This window comes from Propithecus coquereli, unplaced genomic scaffold (genome assembly GCF_000956105.1).
Source record: "Propithecus coquereli isolate 6110/MARCELLA unplaced genomic scaffold, Pcoq_1.0 Scaffold129, whole genome shotgun sequence".
Classification (NCBI taxonomy): Eukaryota; Metazoa; Chordata; class Mammalia; order Primates; family Indriidae; genus Propithecus; species Propithecus coquereli.
Window position 1 is genome coordinate 268,960 of NW_012137080.1, and position 21,982 is coordinate 290,941.

Below are 21,982 nucleotides of genomic sequence, written 5' to 3' on the forward strand. Positions count from 1 at the left end.
TTTCACTGCAAGTAATAGAAAGCCAACATAAACTAAGTTAAACAGAGGGGAATTGTTTGTGCTCGCCTGTCTGGGACAGGGAATGAAGGAATTCCTTGAAACCAAGGAAAAGATGTGAACATGAAGCCCTCGAAACCTGGGATGTAGGACTTGATGCTGTGGATTCATTCTTTCTCGCCCTCCTTCCCTCAGCTCAGTTTCTCTGTTTGGCTTCATTCTGCAAAGGCTCTCCAGGCAACAAAGAAGATCGCTACTGGCATTCCCAGATCCAAACCTTCTCTGTGCCTCGATTTCCTTGTCTTTAAAATGTGGATAGGCATAGCACAGAACTCATAGGCTTGCTTTGAGGCTAAATGCATTAAAATGTGAATGTGCTTGGGACAATGCTTCATATATAGACACTACCTAAGCAATACTAACAATAACAGTTATTATTATTGTCTAATATCACCCCCACATCCTGGAGTGGAAAGAGGACTGTTCTCTCTCAATATTTATAAGTCAACCAAGAGTGGGACTCTGACTGACCTTATTGGGCCACATGCCTTCCTGTGAAGTCCTCCAAGAGAATGGAGAACTATGATTAAGCAGGCTGGTCGCAGGGCTCACCGCCTGCAGTCAGGGCTGCATGGGGCACACTGGGTGGAATTGCTTTCAGCCAGAAATAAGAATTGCCCCTGTACACTACACATACCAACCATAGTAACAAGTCGTCTACACCTGTAAAATATTTATAGTCCCTATGCTCTTTCACATTGGGTGCTCACAACCTTCCTGTTGTCCAGATAGAGAAACTGAGTTAGGATCACATAGCTTGTATAAGACACTTAATTTCTCATAGCCTTGCTTTTCTCCAAAAAAAAAAAAATGGGTGCGTTATGAGAACTAAGAAATCTTGTGTGTCTAGCAGGATACCTGCTACACAGTAGGCCCCCGCCCTATCCTCCAGCCCCTGACTAGTTAAAAGAAGGTACTTTCTTCCAAGCTGGAAAAGAGCCAAGTTAAGAGAATTCTTTTGTCTGTATCAAGGAGTTATTAACAAAATGTTCGAACATAAAAATCTCTAATCAGGAGCACAATGGGCTCTGAAGACGGGATACCTCTTCCAGGAGGCAGTTCAACCTTCCTTGTCCTTGTCATCTCTCTTCTCAGGAAAAGAATAATTTGCCCACATACTTAAGACTAAAACTCCTCCCAAGTCTGATAGTCTGATTCTACTTTTCTGTGACGAGCTACTTGCTTCATTTTGTTTGTTTTCTATTGCTATCATCCTTACCCCGCCCCTTTCCTAAGCATTTTCTGTATCACATTTAGAGAAAACGTATTGAGCATGTTTTCTGTTTGGTTTTGGACTTGCATTTAATTAGGTATTAATCTCACTAACGTATTTCTGACCAGAATGGAGGCTTTTGTTTGGTTAGTTTCTCCCACAAGAACTAAGCTTCCTTCCACCCCCAACTCCCACAGCTCAAGGTTTTAAATGATTTATTGATATTGTCTGACCGAAGCAGTGTATTTGTTCTAAAACTTTAGGGCCTGAGTGCACAGCTTAAACTGAAGGCCATCGGGACATTTCCATGAATAGAAAACTGAAGGCTGCCACTAGGCCAGGGGCAGAATCATTTTTTGGCATCAGGCCTTTCGTTCCCATGCGAGATCATTTCTACCCATACGCGTGAGCACATTCAGGAACATGCTCTAGTTCTTTTTGTTCTTGTTCTGTCTACCCTGGCGTCCCTTAGGACTCTATTCTTAAGCTCCTTTTGCTGGCAATCTTTATGGTGCCTTCGAGACAAGTTATTCATCTAAAGGTGGGTTGGTTCTCACCCTCACGCAGATGCAACCCAGATTTATATTTCACTTAAGCCGATATTGATCCTTCTGTCTCCGTGTTAGAAGCTTGTTTGCTGGAAATAAAATGTTAAACACAGAATTTTCTCCAGCTGAACACAAAGGATGTGTAATTCCAACCTGCCCTCATGGCTGTTCATAAACAGCTCCTGCTCGGGGCGATGACCATCAAAATAAAGGCTCCCCAAAGTCACCTGAAACTTAGGTCTTATAAAAACATCCAGGAAAGGATGAGACATGTTTTACTTATTTTCATTTATCCTATAAGTTGAATATTTAATAACCTGTCATTATTAGACACCTGCCATGTTCAAAGTGTATAGCTAGTTACTAGGATTGAGGCAGGAGGCTTAAAACCATGGACTCGACAGTTGATAAGACAAAGAAACACACCCATCAATAATGTATTCATAAAAATATAGCTATGAACATAGATGTTGGCTGGATCTGAGTGATGGCTAAACAGACCTCGGGAGGGAGAAGAAGCTTCCCTACCTTCAGGGACACCAGACTCTCATGGTGTCCACACCAGACTCTCATGGCCATTCTACTCCCTGGCCAGATGGTTTTGGGCAGCACAGGTGGCACCTTGTTATTAAAGAGCTACTGGACTAAAATCTTTCCATGGAGACATAAGGAGGCACTATTTCTCTGTTTCTTCAGTCTCACAAAAAAAATAAATAAGCTCTCCCAAATCTCCATCCTTGTGATCAAATGCCTCTCTCATCCTCTAGCAGCCCACTGTTATTGGTACCTGTGTAACATTCAAAATGTTCTCCCCTGTATCAGTCAGGATCTCAGCAGAAAACAGATGGCACACTGGAAAACAGGGTATTTGAAGAGAATTTAATGAGGAGACTATTTATGGAGGTGTGGGCAGAATTAAGAGACTCAATAAGGAATGTGAAAGAATCCACGGAGTAGCAATAGCCAGAAGCTATTACCGTCTAGGCTTGCGGGGGTAAGGAAAGAAGCAGGGCCATGGGGAAGGAAGGCAGCCTTGTCGCACCGTGGTGCCAAGGACAGGGAGCAGGAGGAATAAAGAACCTGAACTCTCTCCTCGCTTCCATCAAACCCAACTGGAAAGAAACTGGAGGAGAAAAGACCCCAGGTGAGGCAATCTACAGAAGACCAGAACAGACCAGAGAAGGGCAGAGAATGGATCTGGAGAAAAACCAGCACTTCCCCCACTCCTCAGATTGGTGCTGCTTCTCACCCAATATGTGGTATCGTCTTCCCCAGGGGAATCCTTTCTGGCCTAGAAGATCAGCTGGCAAGCTTTGCCTTGCCACTCCGTGATTATTGCTAAACCCTACATATATCCAAAGACTTAAGTAGGATTGCACTTAAGTACTTGAACCAATGGTATATTACTATTAAATTCAAGTAAATGTCTTGGGAGATAGGAAACAATCAAATCTACAGGTGAAAACCAAAACGTTAGCACAGTTAAGTAAATCAAATGCCTTCAATTGAAATGTTTAAGAGGATGGTTGAGACTTCTTGTGCATTGATTTATCTATCTGTTGATGGATTTGATCATTACTAAGATGCCTATAAGCGTCTAGGAAACTGTACAGTTCTCTCCTTGATGCCTATAGGCATGTTTGTAACGGAAACCAGAAGTAAACTTCTTTTTCTCTGAAGAATCCATTGAATTGCTCCAATCTTTTCTTTTGCTCATGCTTGGTAGTTTTTTTTGGGAAATTTTAATTAATAATAAGGCAGAGTAGAGAATGCCATCCATTGAAAAAATTTCAATGTAGGAGCAATATTTCTCAAAACCAGGCTTTTATTTATTCTAACCCTCAAAGGTCTAGAGTAAAGAAGAATTTGATAGAAGGATACAGTGAGAGAGATGTGAGCTAACCTCACAATGTTGTAGAGGGTTTTCGAATCTGTGATTGGTCCACAACAACTAACTGGAACCCAGAAGTGAGTTATAGAATTGCCGTCTAGCCCCTCTAGCTCTCCCAAACTGGCAAGTCATTCTCTCCTGTATTTTCACACAAATGATATAATAGTAATCACTATTATTTAGTTAGTATTTGCTCTGTGCTAAAGACTGTGTTAAGAACTTTATGTGCATTAACTAATCTCATAAAAGTTATTTGAGATAAATGTTATTACTAACACCATTTTACAGGTAAGAAATCTGAAACATTGAAAAATTAGGTAACGTGTCCAAGGATATAGAGTTGGTAAATTGAAGGACTCAATTATGAACCTTGAGATGAAGATTCTAAAGACTATATTCTTCAATTCTAGCCCATGGTTGCCTCCAAATTGCATTTGTATACAGTTCTGGGGCTTTCAAAATCTTGATGAAATATTCATAAATGTATTTATATTATAATGTATTTGTCCCCCAGCCCCATTCCATGGAAATTTATAGAAACATTCTTTCATGTAAATCTCAGAATAGTCCTATGAGATAGGTGTTGTTATTTCTTCTGCATAATCAGGAATCTGAATGACTTGGCAGGTTAGCCAGGCATGATGGCACCAGCCTGTAGTCCTAGCTAGTCGGGAGGCTGAGGCAGGAGGATCCCTTGATCGAACCACTGCACTCTGGCCCCAGTGACAGAGTAAGAAAAAAAAAAGGTGTTATCTCCAGCTCATGGAACAGTGTCTGGCACATACAAATGACTGAATCAATATCTGTTGAATTCATGGATGACAAATAGTCTTACCTAATTTACTATCGTTCCTGGGAATGTTAATCATAATTGGTCATTGTGATCTTAGCTTCCTCTAGCAACTTATTGTGGAGAAAGTATGTATTTGCAATATTCTATCTGTTAGGGTATAGTTATTATTTTAGTAAACATAATGGAATTTTAGCACATTTGCATATGGTTTGAACAGTGTGGAAAATATGTGAGCAGTACTTGCCTATGTGTAATATGCACTATTGCTCAAAGCATGGTAGGTGGTAGCAGGAATGAAGACCACCATGTTTGTGATAATTTCCAGCGTCTCACTTTGGGACTGCCCTCCACAGATAAAACCAGTCCATCCAGGGCTCTGTGACAGCCCAGAGCAGCAACCCAACACTTACAAGGTATGTCCAGGCCTTTCTTCAATGACTTTATATAGAAAGGTATAAAGAGTTTGGACTTTTACATCAGAATACATATCTATATTGAAAGACCAGCCTCCCCACTTACCAAGTTGCATAAACTTTTCTGTTCCTCAGTTTTCTCGTATGTAAAGTGGGGATAATAATACCAACCATATAGGATTATTGGGAGGATGAAATAAATTAGTACATATAATACACTTATAAAAGCATAAGTGCCCAAAAAAGCCAATAACTACTTTTGTGTATCGTCCAAGAAAGCCAGGTGGAGCTGGGTGGGTTCCTGTTTCCTTTCAGGGAGAGCAGATATGAGCAATAAAAAGTAGCATGTGATAAATTCCAAATTTTCATTATTATGATTATTATTAAAAGTGAATTAAGGCAATTTTAGGATTTTCCACTAATATTTAGGCTACTTTTCCCTTCCTCAGATATTAGAAGAGAGCCATATCGTATTTATTGAGTGACTCCACAAACAAGGCAGTATGCTGAGCAGTAGTTACAGGATACACCCATTTCTAGCAAAGGAAATGCCTTGTAACTTCTCCAGTAGCTTCACATCTCTGAATTTCAAACGTGCCAGTAGAAGGGAAGGCAACGTCCTACTGTACCCAACTTCCCCTGGGTCCCAGAATTCAATTAAAATCATGTTCCATCTTGTCTGATCTAAAGTGTTGTAGATGAAAGGAACCTAGAATACAGGCACTGTCTGTAAAAGTGTGTCTATAATGTATCCAACAAAGTACCACGCAAACAGCGATGCTGAAAGACATTCATTTGATGATGAAAGAAAATCAGATAGGTAGATAGTTAAATAGATAACTGCATAGAGCTTTTCAGCAAATTATTCTTTTATGACGAGAGCCTGTAGGGCTGCGCGTGAAATAAAATAATCTTGTAATCATGTAATTTCAGATTTATTGCCTTCTCTTTTTAGCCATGAGTCTCTTTAACCGCAATTCTGGCAAAGCCTATTTTGGCATATTGCTATTCGAACATAGTCAAAACCTACGACAAGCTACCCTTTAAGAAGGCATTAGCATGAGCGTCATGGGAAAATATACTCCAAGGTTGTAGATGAATTGATATGATTTCCTTGATTGTATCTTTTTATTTATGAGGCATAATTTATGAGCACTGGAGAGCAAACTGCAATGAGTGATGACTAACTGCAGCCAAAGTCATAAATCAGGAGCAGTGAAAGAAGTAGTGATTTTGATCGAATCTATTGAATTAGCTGTTGGCCTTAGCCAATACAGGTATTGGAAGGACCTTTTTAATATCTATTTGTCCCTCTCTTGGGAATGTGATAACAATCTCATTACATGCCCCTAGGAAACAAATAATTTAATTGTTTGCCTGTTAACATGCAACCTGTTTACTCATTAATTACTGGCATGGCTATTCACATTGGACTTTTGCTTATTTCTTGATGTGAATTGTCACAGAAATATGTTCACATTCTCCAGTTTTTATAGACAATGATGTTGTCTCCTTAGTGCTGCTTGATGTAAATTTGCCCTCAGAATTCTTGAAATGCTTTTTTTAATCAAAAATGATGATCATTCCACAAAGAAGCACGTTATAGAATATCATAGAATGTTGCAGAGAGCTCGGAAATCCCTTCATCTCTTAATGTTCTGAGAGTTAACAGCTATACATAATACCACTCTTATAATAAACAACCTGGATAAAGAGCAAATCTCAAACTGCTCTAAGGACAAGGACAGTCGACATTACTTACATTAGGAGTCAACAGGTTAGGTTTTTGTAAAGGATCACTGGCTGAATTTGGTTATTCCTGTATTCTGTTTTTATATGGAAAATGATAGCAAGTACAAGACCACGTGAACATCAGCTGGGGACTGACACTATGCAGAACATCACAAAGTATATTCCCTTGGTTTTAACGAGACGTGTAGCATTTCCTCAGCCGAAAGAATCACAAAATATTTTCATAATTAAGAGGTTTTTCTTATGATAAGATAAAGGAAAAAACACATTAAGAACCCCCTTGATAATAACCTTAACAATTTCACTTTACTCTAAGACTATCTTTGGAAAACAACAGTCCTAAGGAAGCTTATTTCAGAAAGAGAGGAGCCACTGAGTGAGACAAATTACGAAAGTGAAAACCACTTTGCAGTTAAGTGTGGGAATTGTGTTAAAGAATAACTAGCACGTTAACGTAACCACACCAAGGGCCACTGCTCTGGAATAACTTCTGCTGCATCTCCCCTTTTCCCATCCTCTGCAGAGAGGGGGTCTCTTCTCTTTCTCTTTTCAAAAATTACTACAATGCTTCTGTTCACAAATTCTTGCTTTCCTCCTAGAATAAAATTAGAAGGAGAAATGTTGGGTTGAGAGGAATTGGGAGCATTTAAAATAATGTTCATCTGGGCTGTAAGGAAAAAATAGACCCAGCAAGTTCCAGAAATATCAAGCCTTCAAGAAATCACACCTGAAGTGAAAACTAGGAGGCAAGTGATGGTTTCTCGAAGTTAGTGAACTGTGGTTCCATTTGGAACTGTGAAAACCACAACAATTAAGTCTATCATGATTATTGCAACTATAACATACTCAAAGAGAAACACTTTGTTTTTATCTGAATGACTGAAGGTAATGACAAAGACAAGTATAATTATAAATAGACATAGCATGAATAGAAATGGAAAATGTATAGTGCCTAGATTTCTGTACCTGGTTCTACAAAGAATAGCCTCTCCTATTTCTCAAACAACATTGGGCACAAGAACCACGTGGAAATATGTTGAAAGGGCAGGTTCCAAGGTCTTCTCACCAGAAATTCTGATACAGGTGCCCAAAATGACTTTGATGATCATGGCTAGGGAACATATTTGGACAAAGACTGCTCTCAAAGAAGATCTTTAAGAGGCAATTTTCAAGAGGGGACAATTGATTAAATTCATTGTGTTCACAGCAATGTGATTATGGCAGCTTAGTGGCAGATGTTGACACTTCATGTAATTAAAATTTTTTAAGGCAAAATGCAGTAATTAGTCCTTTGGGAGAGAAAGAGTAAGTAAAAGTACAATTTCATTTGTTTCACGGACAAGTATAAAGACAGAAATAGTCACTAGTTAGATTAAAATATATATTACATTGAAAACAGAAATTACATTGAAAATTGACATATTAATCTACCATTTTGCTAGTCAATTACAGAATTGGTGGTTAAACAATTTCAGTTATTTTATACTTATTAAAAGTAGTTAATCTGTGTTTTCTGTAACATCTTGCACTGTAACTCTTTTTATGATTACAGTAGAAACCTTAAAGAGGAAAACAACCCAACTTGGTCAGTCCTAACTTGTTCTCACTTCTAACAGCTCTTCCTTGGCAAGTTCCTAACCCTTACAGTCCTAATTGTGTGTGTACACACTCATACACATGCACAAGTGTTCACTAAACCCAAATCATAAAGTGTTTCCATGGCAACTTTAATCATCTTTCACTTTTTTATTATAAAAGAATAAATATGTTCAGTTTAGATGCTGTAGGTATAAAGATATTCTGACTAAATCAAAGATGAAGAGTATCCTTACTTCCCACCCACCCCCCGCCGCCCTTGGCCATGGACTTCATAAGCCTTGCTTCTTTTTCTACCACAATAATGATCCTTTCTTTTTGTGAGAAGCCCACATACTATGCTTAGGTACCAAATGATCATGTGAGAGAATCTTGGGATACAAACCAGATAGAGTGGCTTGTCAGTTAAGTAAAAGGTAGATAGGTAGGTAGGTAGGTAGATTAGATAGATAGATAGATAGACAGATAGATAGATAGATAGATAGTAGGCAACTCTGTATCTGTTCACAAAATATTCCATTTCTTGATTTTTAAATTGTTTCATTAAAACTCAAAGATCAAAATATGTTGCTCAAAATTTCCCCAGGCAAGATTTCTGCTGCTTCTTACCTTCACCCTATAAAGACAGATCCAAATCTTGGGACATTTTTTCTCAGTAGAAATCACAAACATAAGCTATTAGTATTTTTATTTTGAACCCTGATCTATACTTCAGTTCTTTTATGTCTTGTTTAGCTGAGCATAGACAAAAATCCGCATTGATATTTTGGGTAAAGGAATTTTTTTACCTCAACAGAGACAAAGACAGAGAGACAGAAAGAGACAAAGGAAAGACTCTTATTCACAGGGTCCGTTTTCCTCTGCTTCTGGTGGTTTGGTGTCACAGAGACACTGCTTTGTGGTATAAGTTTTGTGAAATTCATAATGCTTCATTATCTCAGCCAGCTTTCTCTTCATTTTGACTGTTTTCATTTTCATAGCAGCTCATGTAAATAGGCTGATCCTGCTTTGCATAAGCGTGTTGATTTATATGAATGCTATTTTGATCTCAAATTGATTGAATACTAAAAAGAAAGTCTAAGAAAAAGAGTAACGTATTATAAAGGACTCCTGTCAAAGACAAAAGATCCTACGTACGTTCCCAGTTAGTGATGGGAAATTTTGTATTGTCTAGTTTTTAGAAGACAATATTTCCAAAGAAATGTATATATATAAAGAAATATAGCAAAACACCATAATATTAAAGCCTAGGTGTTTTAAAATACCATGGATTAAATTATATTTTAAAAACAGGACTCCACCTAATAAAAGCTCATGTAACATAGAAAGGCATGAGGTTTAGTACTATCTACAACACCACCATTAAATAGCTTTAAGAGTATTTATGGTTCTATATTGACATTGAAAATGAAAGAAAAGTTAATGTTCACAACCCAGAGCCAGAACTGTGCTGAGTACTTCCTATGGATTATACTTATTTTATGTCATTTTCTTTTTCTTTTTTTTTTTTTTTTTTTTGAGACAGAGTCTCGCTTTGTTGTCCGGGCTAGAGTGAGTGCCGTGGCGTCAGCCTAGCTCATAGCAACCTCAGACTCCTGGGCTCAAGCAATCCTTCTGCCTCAGCCTCCCGAGTAGCTGGGACTACAGGCATGTGCCACCGTGCCTGGCTAATTTTTTCTGTATATATATATTTTTAGTTGTCCAGATAATTTCTTTCTATTTTTTAGTAGAGACGGGGGGGGGGGGCTCGCTCTTGCTCAGGCTGGTCTCGAACTCCTGACCTTGAGCGATCCACCCGCCTCGGCCTCCCAGAGTGCTAGGATTACAGGCGTGAGCCACCGCGCCCGGCCGTAAGTCATTTTCTTTTAACTCTAAATGCCTGCACTACTGCTATCTCCTACTGGTGTTCAGTAATTAATTGGCAACTTGTTGGATTTTTCTTTTATTATAGCTAGTTGCACTTTCTTCCTCATTTTCTTCCCCATCCATTATATCCCCAATGAAAGTCCTACATGCCCTTAAATTACCAAAAAAAAAAAAAAAAAAAAAACCCCACTCTTGGAAGACAAAAATTGATATCAATATTTGCACCTCGGTTTGCATCCCTTTCCCAAGAACACTGATTTTTCAAATCTTGTCACTCATTGTGTAGTAATAGGTGTCCTCCCCACCACCACTCGGAAAGATATTTGCGGTAGAAGAGGTTATCCTGGAGCAGACTGAGGAGCTGGGGACCCCTCCTCATCAGCCCTGACATTTGACCTCTTCGTCAATAACCTCCTTCACTCACCCTCCCTACCCTGGAGACTGACGTCGGCCATTTTGGAAGGAAACTATAAGAGCGGCCACAGTTGTATTCTGACAGATTCTAACTTCCACAAAGTCTGGTTCTCCCATTGCTACACAGTTTTCCCTGCTCCTTACTTCCCCGTGCCTATCAAAATCAACACCCTCACCTGAGACAACTTGCACATGTCATCCCTCCTTGCAAGTTAAGAGACCTTACCTAATCCGGAATTGCAGGCATTTGTCTATGTACATATCATTCAATTTATGTGATTGTGAGTATCTTATGTATGCCTATGGATGACATACAGAATCAAAAACATTGTTTATTGGAAAGCACACTGGAGAACAGAATTCCAGTTTCAGCCCTTTTGACTTCTGTCACCTTGAACAAGATAGTGACATTTACTGAGCCTCAGTTTCCTCACCTTTAAAAGGGGGCTAATAATACCTTCTCCAGTCAGTCACCTTCCAAGGTTGGCAGTGTAAGGACTAAGCAAGCTCACATAAGCTAAAGTGCTTTGTAAAATGTAGAATTTATAAAAGTGTGAATGATTATTATGCAAATGATGAGAGTATATAACTGAGCTCTAAAAAAGCAGGTTTATCTATGTATGTAGGTTACCAGTCTCTTTTAAAAAATGAGGCTCCTGGCAATCCTATCAGCAAGGGGCTGGAGATTTGCATTTGACAGCAAACCGAAAACAATTCAACCTCAGAAATTTTACTTTTACAAAGGAATCTGCCAAAAAAAAAAAAAAAAAGAAAAAGAAAAGTATGGAAACACTGATAGGAGTTGCCCTAACTACTGAAAATCTCTCTGATGTTTCATCTCCTGGAGATATTATTAATGTAAAAGTAAAACAAAAACAAAGCAAAATTCTCACTACAAAATATTCTGACAGTTTTTTCCTATGTATCTCATATTTTGAACATTCTGCATGTTTTTTTAACATTGAATACCTGAGATGTGTGTACTATAGAATCAAATAAGTTTACCAGACTTGTCTTTAAAAGCTCAGGGGTAAATTTTTTAAAAATATATAGTGTTGAAGACACTCAATGAGGAGAAAATTTCCTGAAGTTAGACTTTGCCATGAAAGCTTACTAAGGAATACTCCTAAGCACGCAGATAGTCTTCTTGTATTGCCATTTAGATCTATCATTCTGATTGATCACTGTGTAGTTGGCTATTATTGGGCCTAATTTAACCCTATACACTCACACATCCATCTACTCTGTCTATTGTACCTGACATTCTACAAATTACTTACTCATGCAAATGACGACCTAAGGCAACCTTTTAGGATATTCGTGTTTAATTATACAAATGGTCCTTGATAAATAAGATTATACATCCTTCCATATGTTTATTCCCCCCTTGATGAAAGGAAATTTAATTTTCATGCAGATTTGGTGGGGACAGTGTTTAAGAATTGCTGAGTTTTATGTAGTCTGCAGATCCATCCAGTTTGCAGAAGCTGACAAAATCACTCCACTTCTCACCAGGAGATGAGCAATTTTTTTCATTAGGCTTAAATCAACCCCGCTGCATTCTGAAATCCTAAACAGCCCGTTTTGTGTTCACAGAGTCAAAACCAAAAGGCATAAAATAAAAACTATAAATAAATGAGGAAGAGCCTGCTCTCCTTTGCGATGATGAAGTTGCCAAGATCAAAGTTTATCTCCTTCTGTTGTGTCGAGTTGCCTTTGGTTGCCGGTTTTGTTTTGTTTTTTTTCAGCCTGAGGGTACGTTGGTTTTGACCAGTCTTGTTGATTTCTCTTTGGAGGTCTGGGCAGTGAATTCTGCAGGAAAAGCCCCCAGTCGCTGGGCGTGGTGTAGAACGGGGCCAGCCCCCCCAGAAGGTCTCAGAGCCCCCAGGTTCCATGCGGTCTCTTCCACCCAAGCAGTTGTCAACATCAGCGCCCCCGAGACGCCCAATGGAATCGTCAGTCTCTACAGGTTGTTCTCCAGCAACACCAGCGGGGCCCAGACCGTGGTGAGCAGCAGCACTGAAAATCCAGGACTGGTTAATTTTTAAAAACCATTACCATGGTGCCCTGGCTTTTTCTTCCTGATTCTTCTTTCTTATCCTTCTGTTCTCAATTGCCCTCTGGTGAACTTGTTATAAAAATCTCTCTGAGAAGAAAAAATATGCTGTTGGGAAACATAGAAAATATGTAAACTCTCAAGAAGAGAAATGCTAAAGGTGGTATTAAAGGCTCTACAAATGTAAGAAACCTAAGACTTTAGAGACATCAAATTGGTTTCATTTAATTAGAAAACATAGGTCAAAAACTAAACAGGATGGTGGTTTATAGTAAGGGGTCAACAAATGGTAATTGCTGGTGGTGTAAATGGTAATAGGAAAAAGACAAAATAGAGCAAAGAATATCCTCAGAATCCCCATTTTGACATGCACAGTCTCACAATAACACATCAAAAACGCAGTCTTCCTTCTGGTGAATTCGCGGAAGTTCTAGCTCTTTGGAAGAGAAAGCAGAACATCTCCGCCAGAGCAGCCCTGGCTCCACTGTTTGTTTATTAACACACTGGGGCACATGGGGAGACAGGAGAGATTGTTCAGGAAAATCAGCTGTCACACTGTGTGTTAGCCAAGCCACTTGCTGCAAGGGACGTTAAGAATCCAGTAGACCAGTTTCTACATTATCAAAATGAAGAGACCAGCAGCCAGCAGGATGAAGTCTCTTGTCCCTGTGGTACAGCTTGTGTCACTTTGACTTTTCTCATGAATAAGTGGAGATTATAATGCTTTGTTCACGCAATCCTCAAGCAGAGATTTTGCAGATCCTGGTATTACATTATAAATTATTTAGACCAATTTAGGGAACAATTTGGGCGAGTGTGGAGAAATCCTCTTGAGGCCAGAGTGCCAGGTACTGAAGCACAATTCAGAAGATAACTTACACACAAGAAAGGCTCAGATGGAATGTTAAAGGGACATTAGCATATTTTCCACAGGGCTCCCTATTCAATAAATATAGATGATGTAAATATAATCAACCCTTGATTATCCATGCTTATAAAATGATAACATTAATAAACTAAAATAATTTATATTTGGAGTGCATTGTATGCATTTTTTTAAAATACCAGATAGCTCTTCTTAATTATGCGTTACTAATGTCAATGTGAAAATTAATTTCCAGTTTCTGAACTCTTCTGGTTCTGAGAGTACTTAATAAAACCACAATGAGGTCAAAAGTTTGCTCCAAATAAACCAAAAAGTTTATATTTTGACAAAGATGATTGAGAGGAGACTATGATGTTTTGTAAAACCCAACACCCTCTGAGGAAGAGATGGACTTTCAAGCTTTTAAATATACCTGTACCTGACTCTAACATTAATCCAAGGGGATCTTTGACCCAGAAATTGAATGCAAGTAACTATGGCAGAATATGGACCATGGTGAATGTTGACTAGAAATATAACTGAAATACAGATTTTTTTTGAAAAGGCATCTTCTGAGGGTCAAAGAATTTGATTGATATCTTGTATGTTCTGTGTCACTTTCTAATGCCTTTCTAAGATGAGATAATGTAAGATAGTATGCCTAGTGATTTCTGTCCTATCTCAAACGTCACTTTATGTATCCACTCCCATGTTAGCTATTTAACTGTTACGTTATTCAGCTATTTTTTCACTATTGAAGTCATGCCGCTCTAACTGGATTGGTAATTTCTTGAGGACAAATGCTATGCTAAAGGCCATGCTGCATCTCCCAGAGTGCCTAGCACGGGACTCTATTCATATGAGGTGGGGTTCTTGATTTATCAGTTGTCTTTGATCTGGGGACACTACCTCATCTAGTCTTCTCTCTCCCTCCAGCTGTCCGAAGGCATGGCCAGCCAGCAGACTCTTCATGGCCTACAACCCTTCACGACCTACTCCATTGGGGTAGAGGCCTGCACCTGCTTCAACTGTTGCAGCAAGGGGCCAACGGCTGAGCTGAGAACTCATCCGGCTCCACCCTCAGGACTGTCCTCACCGCAAATCCAAGCACTGTCCTCAAGGACAGCCTCCTTCCAGTGGAGTCCCCCTCTGTTCCCCAATGGTATCATTCAAAGGTAGTGGCAAGGGCATTATATGTAACCTAATCATCTGTACCCCCATAATATGCTGAAATTAAAAAAAAGAAAAAGAAAAAAATATATACTATAACTTAAAAAAAAAAACAAAAAACAAAGCTAGTGGCTCAGACAGAAGGATGAATAAAGTAGAACAAGGCTGCATACAGACATATAGCTACCCAGCACTTCCCAAGAAGGACTTGGTTATTGAATACGTATCTATAGCAAAATAGACAAATAAATTGATTAGAGTGGTAATGCCACTTACAAAGCACTTAAATCATAAAATCAACTAATGATAGAAAGGTAAACAACATAATTGTCATTACATAAAAAAAAGACAAGGTAATGGCTTTGTATTCATTGAAAGAATATGTTCCTCATGGTTCTCTGGAATCATTCATTTTGTAGCCCTTGGCTGGAACATCAGAAACTCATAGTTAAATCAGAATTGCCCTAAACATAGATAATTATGTTTAAATTACTTAACATAATTTAAAATGTTGTAGTGCACCACTGTTGGAAAGAACAAAGAAGTTACTTTACTCAAAATCATCTGGTGGAAAAAAGATTTTCTTTATTCTAAACAGAGAAGAAAAATTTATCACTCACCTCTTCAAAGAGAAAAATTATCTCTACCAACAAGGATTACTAGTCGCTGAGTAAACAGTGATGTGTCTATAGATGGTGACTTTTCTTGTCATTTCTTGGTTACATCTGCTGCTCATTTCCAACAGCATTAAATAAAGTGTTTCTGGGAGCACTTCCCTGCAAATGGAAATTTTAAAGAGCTTGTAGTGTGATGGAAACAAAATGTCTTCTCACAAAATAGATCCAGTTTTTAAAGAGAGAGTTAAACTAATTCCATTGCTGTCTTCACTCTGCATATCCATTCTCATTTTAGCTACGAGCTCCAACTCCATGTGGCTTGCTCTCCTGAGTCCGCCCTGCCCTGTACTCCCAGCGAAACAGAGACAAAGTACACGGGGCCAGGGCAGACAGCCAGCCTTGGGGGTCTCCAGCCTTTCACCACCTACAAGCTGAGAGTGGTGGCGCACAACGAGGTGGGCAGCACAGCTTCTGGATGGATCAGCTTCACCACCCAAAGAGAATGTGAGTACAAGTGGCTGCTACGGTAAGAAACAGGAGGGTAGTCAGGAAAGGCTTGTCCTGAAAAATCTAGGGGAAACCACTTTTTTAAAAGGATTGAGTTGAGTGTCCAATTACGTTGAATGCTACATGAAACATCGATGAGATGACTACTAGAGAAAAAATGCCTTCTGGATTTAATAATATGGAAGTCAAGGGCCAATTTAGGAAGATTTTTCATGTAGCGACAGGGTAAAAATCAATTCAGAGGAAGTTAAACAATGAAGAGGAAGAAAGAAAATGAGCAAACACCGTAGACCATTTTTAAAAGAAATATTGCTACTCCTTTTCTTTTTTAAATTATATGGCATGATCCCTAGTATTTCCAGAAAGCATTGAGACATGATTCTATGAGAAAAAGTCATGGAGCAATTGAGCACAGAGAAGGGCAATCAGCTAATTAATTGGGGGGGGGGAGGAGCTTCCTTACATTTCTATGAAATACAGTCATGCATCGCTTAACGCTGAGGATACGTTCTCAGAAATGCTTCATTAGGCAATCGTCTTGCGAACGTCACAGCGTGCACTTACACAGACCTAGATGGTGCAGCCCACTGCACACCTGTGGCTCCTAGGCTATGAGCCTGCACAGCATGGTACTGTACTGAATACCGGAGGCAGCTGTAACACAGTGGCAAGTGTTTGTGTGCTGAAACACATCTAAACATAGAAAAGTTACAGCAAAAATACAGTACAGAAAATAAAAGGTAGAGCACCTGTGCAGGGCAGCTTCACTATAATCTTATGGGACCACTGTAGTATATAGGGTTTTGTTGACCAAAATGTCGTCATGAGATGCACAACCATAACATCTCTTTAGATTTTATAAAGTATATGCTTCCATTGTTTAAAAATGGCAAACACAAAAAGGTATTAAGAATAAAATAAGTATTTATCAGAACCAGCTACATAATTTATGGGACCCAGTGGAAAATGAAAATATGGAGCTCTTTGTTCAAAAATTATTAAGAATTTCAAGACAGCAACAGCAGAGCATTGGACTAAGCCCAGGACCATTCTACATGAGGTGCCCGTGCGTGTGCACAGCTCACGTGCCCAGGAAGCCAGTCCTCCTTACAATCCTCCCACCCAGAGACAGCCCTACTTCTATTTTGGCATAATCAGTTCTTCTCATCTCTTTTCAATGCATATTTTTTACTATATGGGTAAGATCATACTAGAATTAAAATTTCATAGTCTGCTTTTTATACTTGACACTGTTTAATTTGCATTTCCCACAGCATTAAAAAAAACGAAACTCTCTAGCCACCAAATTTAATGGCTGTGTAATATTCCATATATGAATTGGTTTGGTAGGCATTTCAGTTGTTTTGGGGTATTTCCCTTCAATAAATGTGATGAGAAAAATCATTGTGAACAAATCTTTGTTTGAATGTCTGATCGTCTTCTTAAATTTTGACAAATAGAATTTACTGCATCAAATATTTTAATATATTAAGACTTTGGATGCTTATTTCATGTTTGCTTTCCAGAAAGATCATATCAGATTATGATCTTCCCTAAAATACTCTATCTGGCATTGAGTATGATACCAATTTTAAAAGTAAGAATTACGCATTCATTAAAGACCAACGTTTCACACGAGGACCTTAATGCGTCTGAGCACCAACACGGCAGGATGTTAGTATTAGGTCATGTTTAGAGAGGACTTTTTGTTCCTGGTACTGTATAAGCATTTTGCAAATAGTCTTACAGCAAACCTGTGAAATACATACTGTCATTATCCAAATGTACAGATGAGAAAACTGAGGCAGGACTATGAACTATGCACTATGATTCCAGGATGCCATTCACAGAGACTTTGGAGGCTCCTGGGGTCAGACAGTGACTCCACGGGGTGGCCCTCAACTAAGGCCAGCCTTATGGAGCTCGGCCACTTCCACATCTAGTAAGTACGGTTAATGCTCTGAAGTCACTGTGCTTGCTGCACCCTCAGTACTGCTATGTGTCCCTGGTCAGTTCACTTCCTGCTCTCTGTAGTCAAGATTTCAAACCTTCTCCACCCTCCTCAAACCTCCCACTGTGTCTCACCCCTTCTCCCCACACACCCACAACCTGGCCAACCCACCTCACTTTCTTCTCTGCCCTACTCTTGCCTTGTAATTCGCCAGGAAAAGAGAAGGCATCAGTCAGTCATTTGCTCCCCTCCCACCCCAGACAGCCTGGCTGCATTTGCACTGTCTCCGTCAGCCACAAGGATCGCGGGGTTCTGCCTCTGTCTGAAATAAATCTGCCTCCCATGCTGTCCCTACCGTCCCCTTCTCCACAGATCACATCGTTCCTTTTCCTGCTGAATCTTCAGTGTATCACATGTAGATTCAAAGCTGCGTCTGTCTCTCTAATGTTAAAGCAAACACACAAGCTGCATGTCCCCTGCAGTGACTGCTGGACTCTCCTCTCCCTCACAGCAAAACCTTGCCAAACGCTGGTCTACAAACACATTACGCGTTTTCTCTCTTCCCGCTTACTCTTTAACTTCCTGTCACTGGATGAAAATCTCTTCCTACATTTGCCCTTGACCTCCGTAGTGATATATCCAGGAGGCATTTTTCTTTAGGAGTCACCTTATTGACTTTACAGTAGCATTCTATGCAATAGAACCTTCGATCCTTTTTCAAAAAGTGGTTTCCCCTAGTTCTCATGACAAGCTCTCCTGGTTTCCCTTCTGCCTCTTTGGATATTCATTTTAGTCAACTTTGTTGGTTGACCTTCCACTAACCAAGTTCAAGTCTCAATCCTAAACTTTCTCTCCCTGCCTCTTCCCTCCTCTCCCCATTCCTCCTATTCCTTCCCCTTCCCTCTCTCCTCTCCCTCTGCAGGTGAGTTTATTTGCTCCAAGGCCCAGGTTTGAGGCTGACCCCCAGTGGTCGCCTCCTCCCCAAGCCCTCTGTTTCGACACCTAAACCCCCACACCCAGCCTCCTCACAGACATCTCCCTCGGGACTTCTCATCGCCAGCAACACTGGACAGCCTCAAACAGGGCTTCATTGTTCCCCTTACAGCTGCACCCCCTTTAGCCTCAGGCTCTCAGTTTCCGTGCCCGGGACAGGGCGCAATGTTTTAGGTTCCCAACAAATGTTGCTAATGAATGAGTGAGTGCACCTAAAACCTTGCATATGTATTGTTGACGCCGCTCCGTCAGCGTTCTTTGTCACCCATCCTTTAATCAAAGCAAAATGTAATAATCGTTGATGTGTGCTGTCTGACTCTACAATCTCCTTCACAACATACCCATAAGCCAATTTTGCTAATTATTCCAGGTTTTTTGGTGGGTATTGGCCAGAAGGCCCGAAAACAGCTATGTGAGGTTTGCAGGTTATAACCATTTCTCTTTTTAGTCATGAGGCTTAGCCTTTGCAGCCATTTTTTTTTCTTATACTAGAAGAACAAAGCAGATTTAAGATTTCCTTCCTTTCTGTTCTTTCACGTTGGAGAAGCGCCTGAAAGCTGGCACTAGCACCGAAGAAGAAAAGGTTCCCTTAATCCACTACTGGATCCACAGATATGGGAAAATACAAGAAATGACTGACTAGAATACGGATTTTTAAATGCCATTTATGCTACTTTTACCTCATTACACACGCTGGGAGAAAGAAAATGTGGATCAGAGAATACAAACCAGAAGATAATTTAAAAATAGCATTTGCAGTTTTATATAGATGTGAGCACACACACTCAGCAAAGGGGCTGGGCAGGCAGAACAACGCATTCAGCCCCCTCAGCCTGAGTTATTCCTTCAGTGGAAGAGAGAGGGGAGGTGTGAATGTTTAACAGCTGGTCTTCTTGAGAGAAAAATGGCTGGATTTGAAGTGCTTGCCAATTTCCGTGGTGTAAATAGCCCTGCCATTACTGATGTCTAGTTTACCAACACGACAGCACTGAACAAGTTGGGAAGAGATGGGTAGTTGCTCATCATTATATAATATTTCCACCATCAAGGGATATAAGTAACCTCGAGCGCATAGAAAATAGTAAAATATAGTGAAATAATGAAAAACTTATAGATTTTTCTATATGTATTACCTTTGTTTTAATATAAGTTTATATACAAAAATTTAATTTTTAATAATGGCTGAATTTAGTAACCAACTCACAGAATTCCTGAATATGTCACAATTGGGATGAGCCAGCTTCGGCACACCACTGGAGAGCACCCACAAAGAGAGCATTGGTAAATTATGCTCCTTTAAATAAATGTGTACTGATTATAACAAAGCAACATGGGCTTTGGCAGCGTTAAGCAGGCCTGGGTTCAGATCCTGCGTCTTCTACCAGCTATTGACATTGGACAAGATGTTTGACCTCTCTGAACCTTAGTTTTCTTACCTGAAAAATCGGAACCAGTCCTTCCAGGATTGTTTGGAGGATTAAATGAGATATAAAGTATGTCAAATGCTAGGAGCACAGTAGCCGTTACCATTTTCTCAGTCTTCTTTGAGGAAGTTACATAAACCCATTATTCCTGATTATTTTGGTTGCTTACTCTTTTTTTCCAGGAAGGTCTTCAAATCCTACAGAACGAGTAAGACTTCTATCTTTCTATTTTCTTACTATTTACAAATCTTTTCTCTATTTGTGCTGTTATGAGATAGGGGAAATGTGGAAATCTATTGAATTAACAAAGCCATGGACAAATACAATAGCGTATTCCATTGTGATGTTAGACAGGATTGGTGTTGGAGAAGCATAGAAATTTAAAGGTAGCTTGATAACTCGTTTTGGTATTTGCAGAATATTTTTTGTTACGACTCTATGAAAATGTCTTATTTTGAAAGATAAGATTCAAATATGTCTTTTGGTTGACTCTTATGCTTACAAAAGCATAATTATTCCTTATTTTGTTATTATTTCCTAACATTAGCAACAGATGGATTTTTTCAAAGAAAAAAAAATTATGTCCAATTTATTCCCACCACTCACTCCTTTATTTTCTTAAAGGCCAATTTAGTATATACATGGATCTTAATGCTTTTACAAATATATTGATTATTTGGAGAAAATGAGATCTCATGAAATAAATCTCTTCTGACTTGACCAGATGATATACTATCACTTCCTTTGTTTCTACAAAAATTATTCATTTAAAAGATGAGCCCCAGTTAAGGATTTTTGTTTTGTTTTCTTTTAGTAAGGAACTGAAAAATCAAGAGGAAATGTGCCTGTAAAATGCACACAAAGTTGCTTCTATATCTGATATAATACTTAGGAGACCTGAACTTGATTATATACTAATGTACCATGCTATTGATTGATTAGTCAGGGCAATGAATTATTATACTCGAATTGCTGTTTGCAAGCCTTTTTAACTATCTTAGAAAACAAACTAACGGTTCGAGAAAAAGCTTTAAAAATAAATGGGTGCCAAAAGGACATAATTCACCATCTAAGCAGTTTGGTTTGGAGAAAAAAATATATTAACTTCATCTAGTCCTTGGGGCTTTGTAGCAATAAATATTGATTTGATATGAAAAATGGCTATCTACTGTAGTTAATAGTGTTAAGGATACTTTACCTGTTAAAAGAGGGAAAATGCAACAAAATATGAGCTCCAGGGTTATGTCAGTGAGCAGATCCATTGTATGTTAATAGTTTTATTTATAAAACACCACTCTCCATTGATTTTTTTTTTGGAAAGCAGGTGCAAAATTGCTGAGAAAGCATTTCACACAGGTTCCCATTGGTTTTCTTTTCACGCCCAATATTGGTTGTTTTGTAACACCGAGGAAAAAGTGAAGGGTTCCAATAATGTCAGGATTTTTTTTTTCGCTTTTGCTCATATTTAAAGAAGAAAAAACACATACCTGCACCCCACAAGAAGTTGCCATTTTTAGAACACACAACTTTCTCCCAACAGTGCCTCAGTACCGAGCCCCGTTTTCAGTGGACAGCAATTTGTCTACGGTGTGTGTGAACTGGACGGGCTCCTTCCTCCTGAACGGCCCGCTGAAGGAGTACGTGTTAACCGATGGAGGACAACGCGTGTACAGTGGCTTCGACACCATCCTCTACATACCGAGGACGGCGGACAAAAGTGAGTTTCTGACTCCCGTTTCTCGGTGCAAAAGGAGCTCTGTTCCCCAGCTTTATGAGATACTAAATCTGCAAGCTGACCAGCAGATGCTCATTAAAATGTCTTAGTTTAAGTGGCCACTTCTTGTGGAGAAGTTACT

The 21,982-nt window shown here is 39.3% G+C and overlaps 1 protein-coding gene across 1 annotated transcript in view; it reads left to right on the top strand.

Moving 5' to 3' along the window:
* USH2A (Usher syndrome 2A (autosomal recessive, mild)) overlaps nucleotides 1-21,982 on the top strand; it is a 301,921-nt gene that overhangs the window by 258,578 nt on the left and 21,361 nt on the right. Inside the window, exons 26-29 of the mRNA XM_012638316.1 lie at nucleotides 12,340-12,549; nucleotides 14,401-14,639; nucleotides 15,547-15,755; nucleotides 21,667-21,843. Coding sequence (XP_012493770.1) covers nucleotides 12,340-12,549; nucleotides 14,401-14,639; nucleotides 15,547-15,755; nucleotides 21,667-21,843 — 835 coding nt within the window. The remainder of the gene's footprint in view (nucleotides 1-12,339; nucleotides 12,550-14,400; nucleotides 14,640-15,546; nucleotides 15,756-21,666; nucleotides 21,844-21,982) is intronic.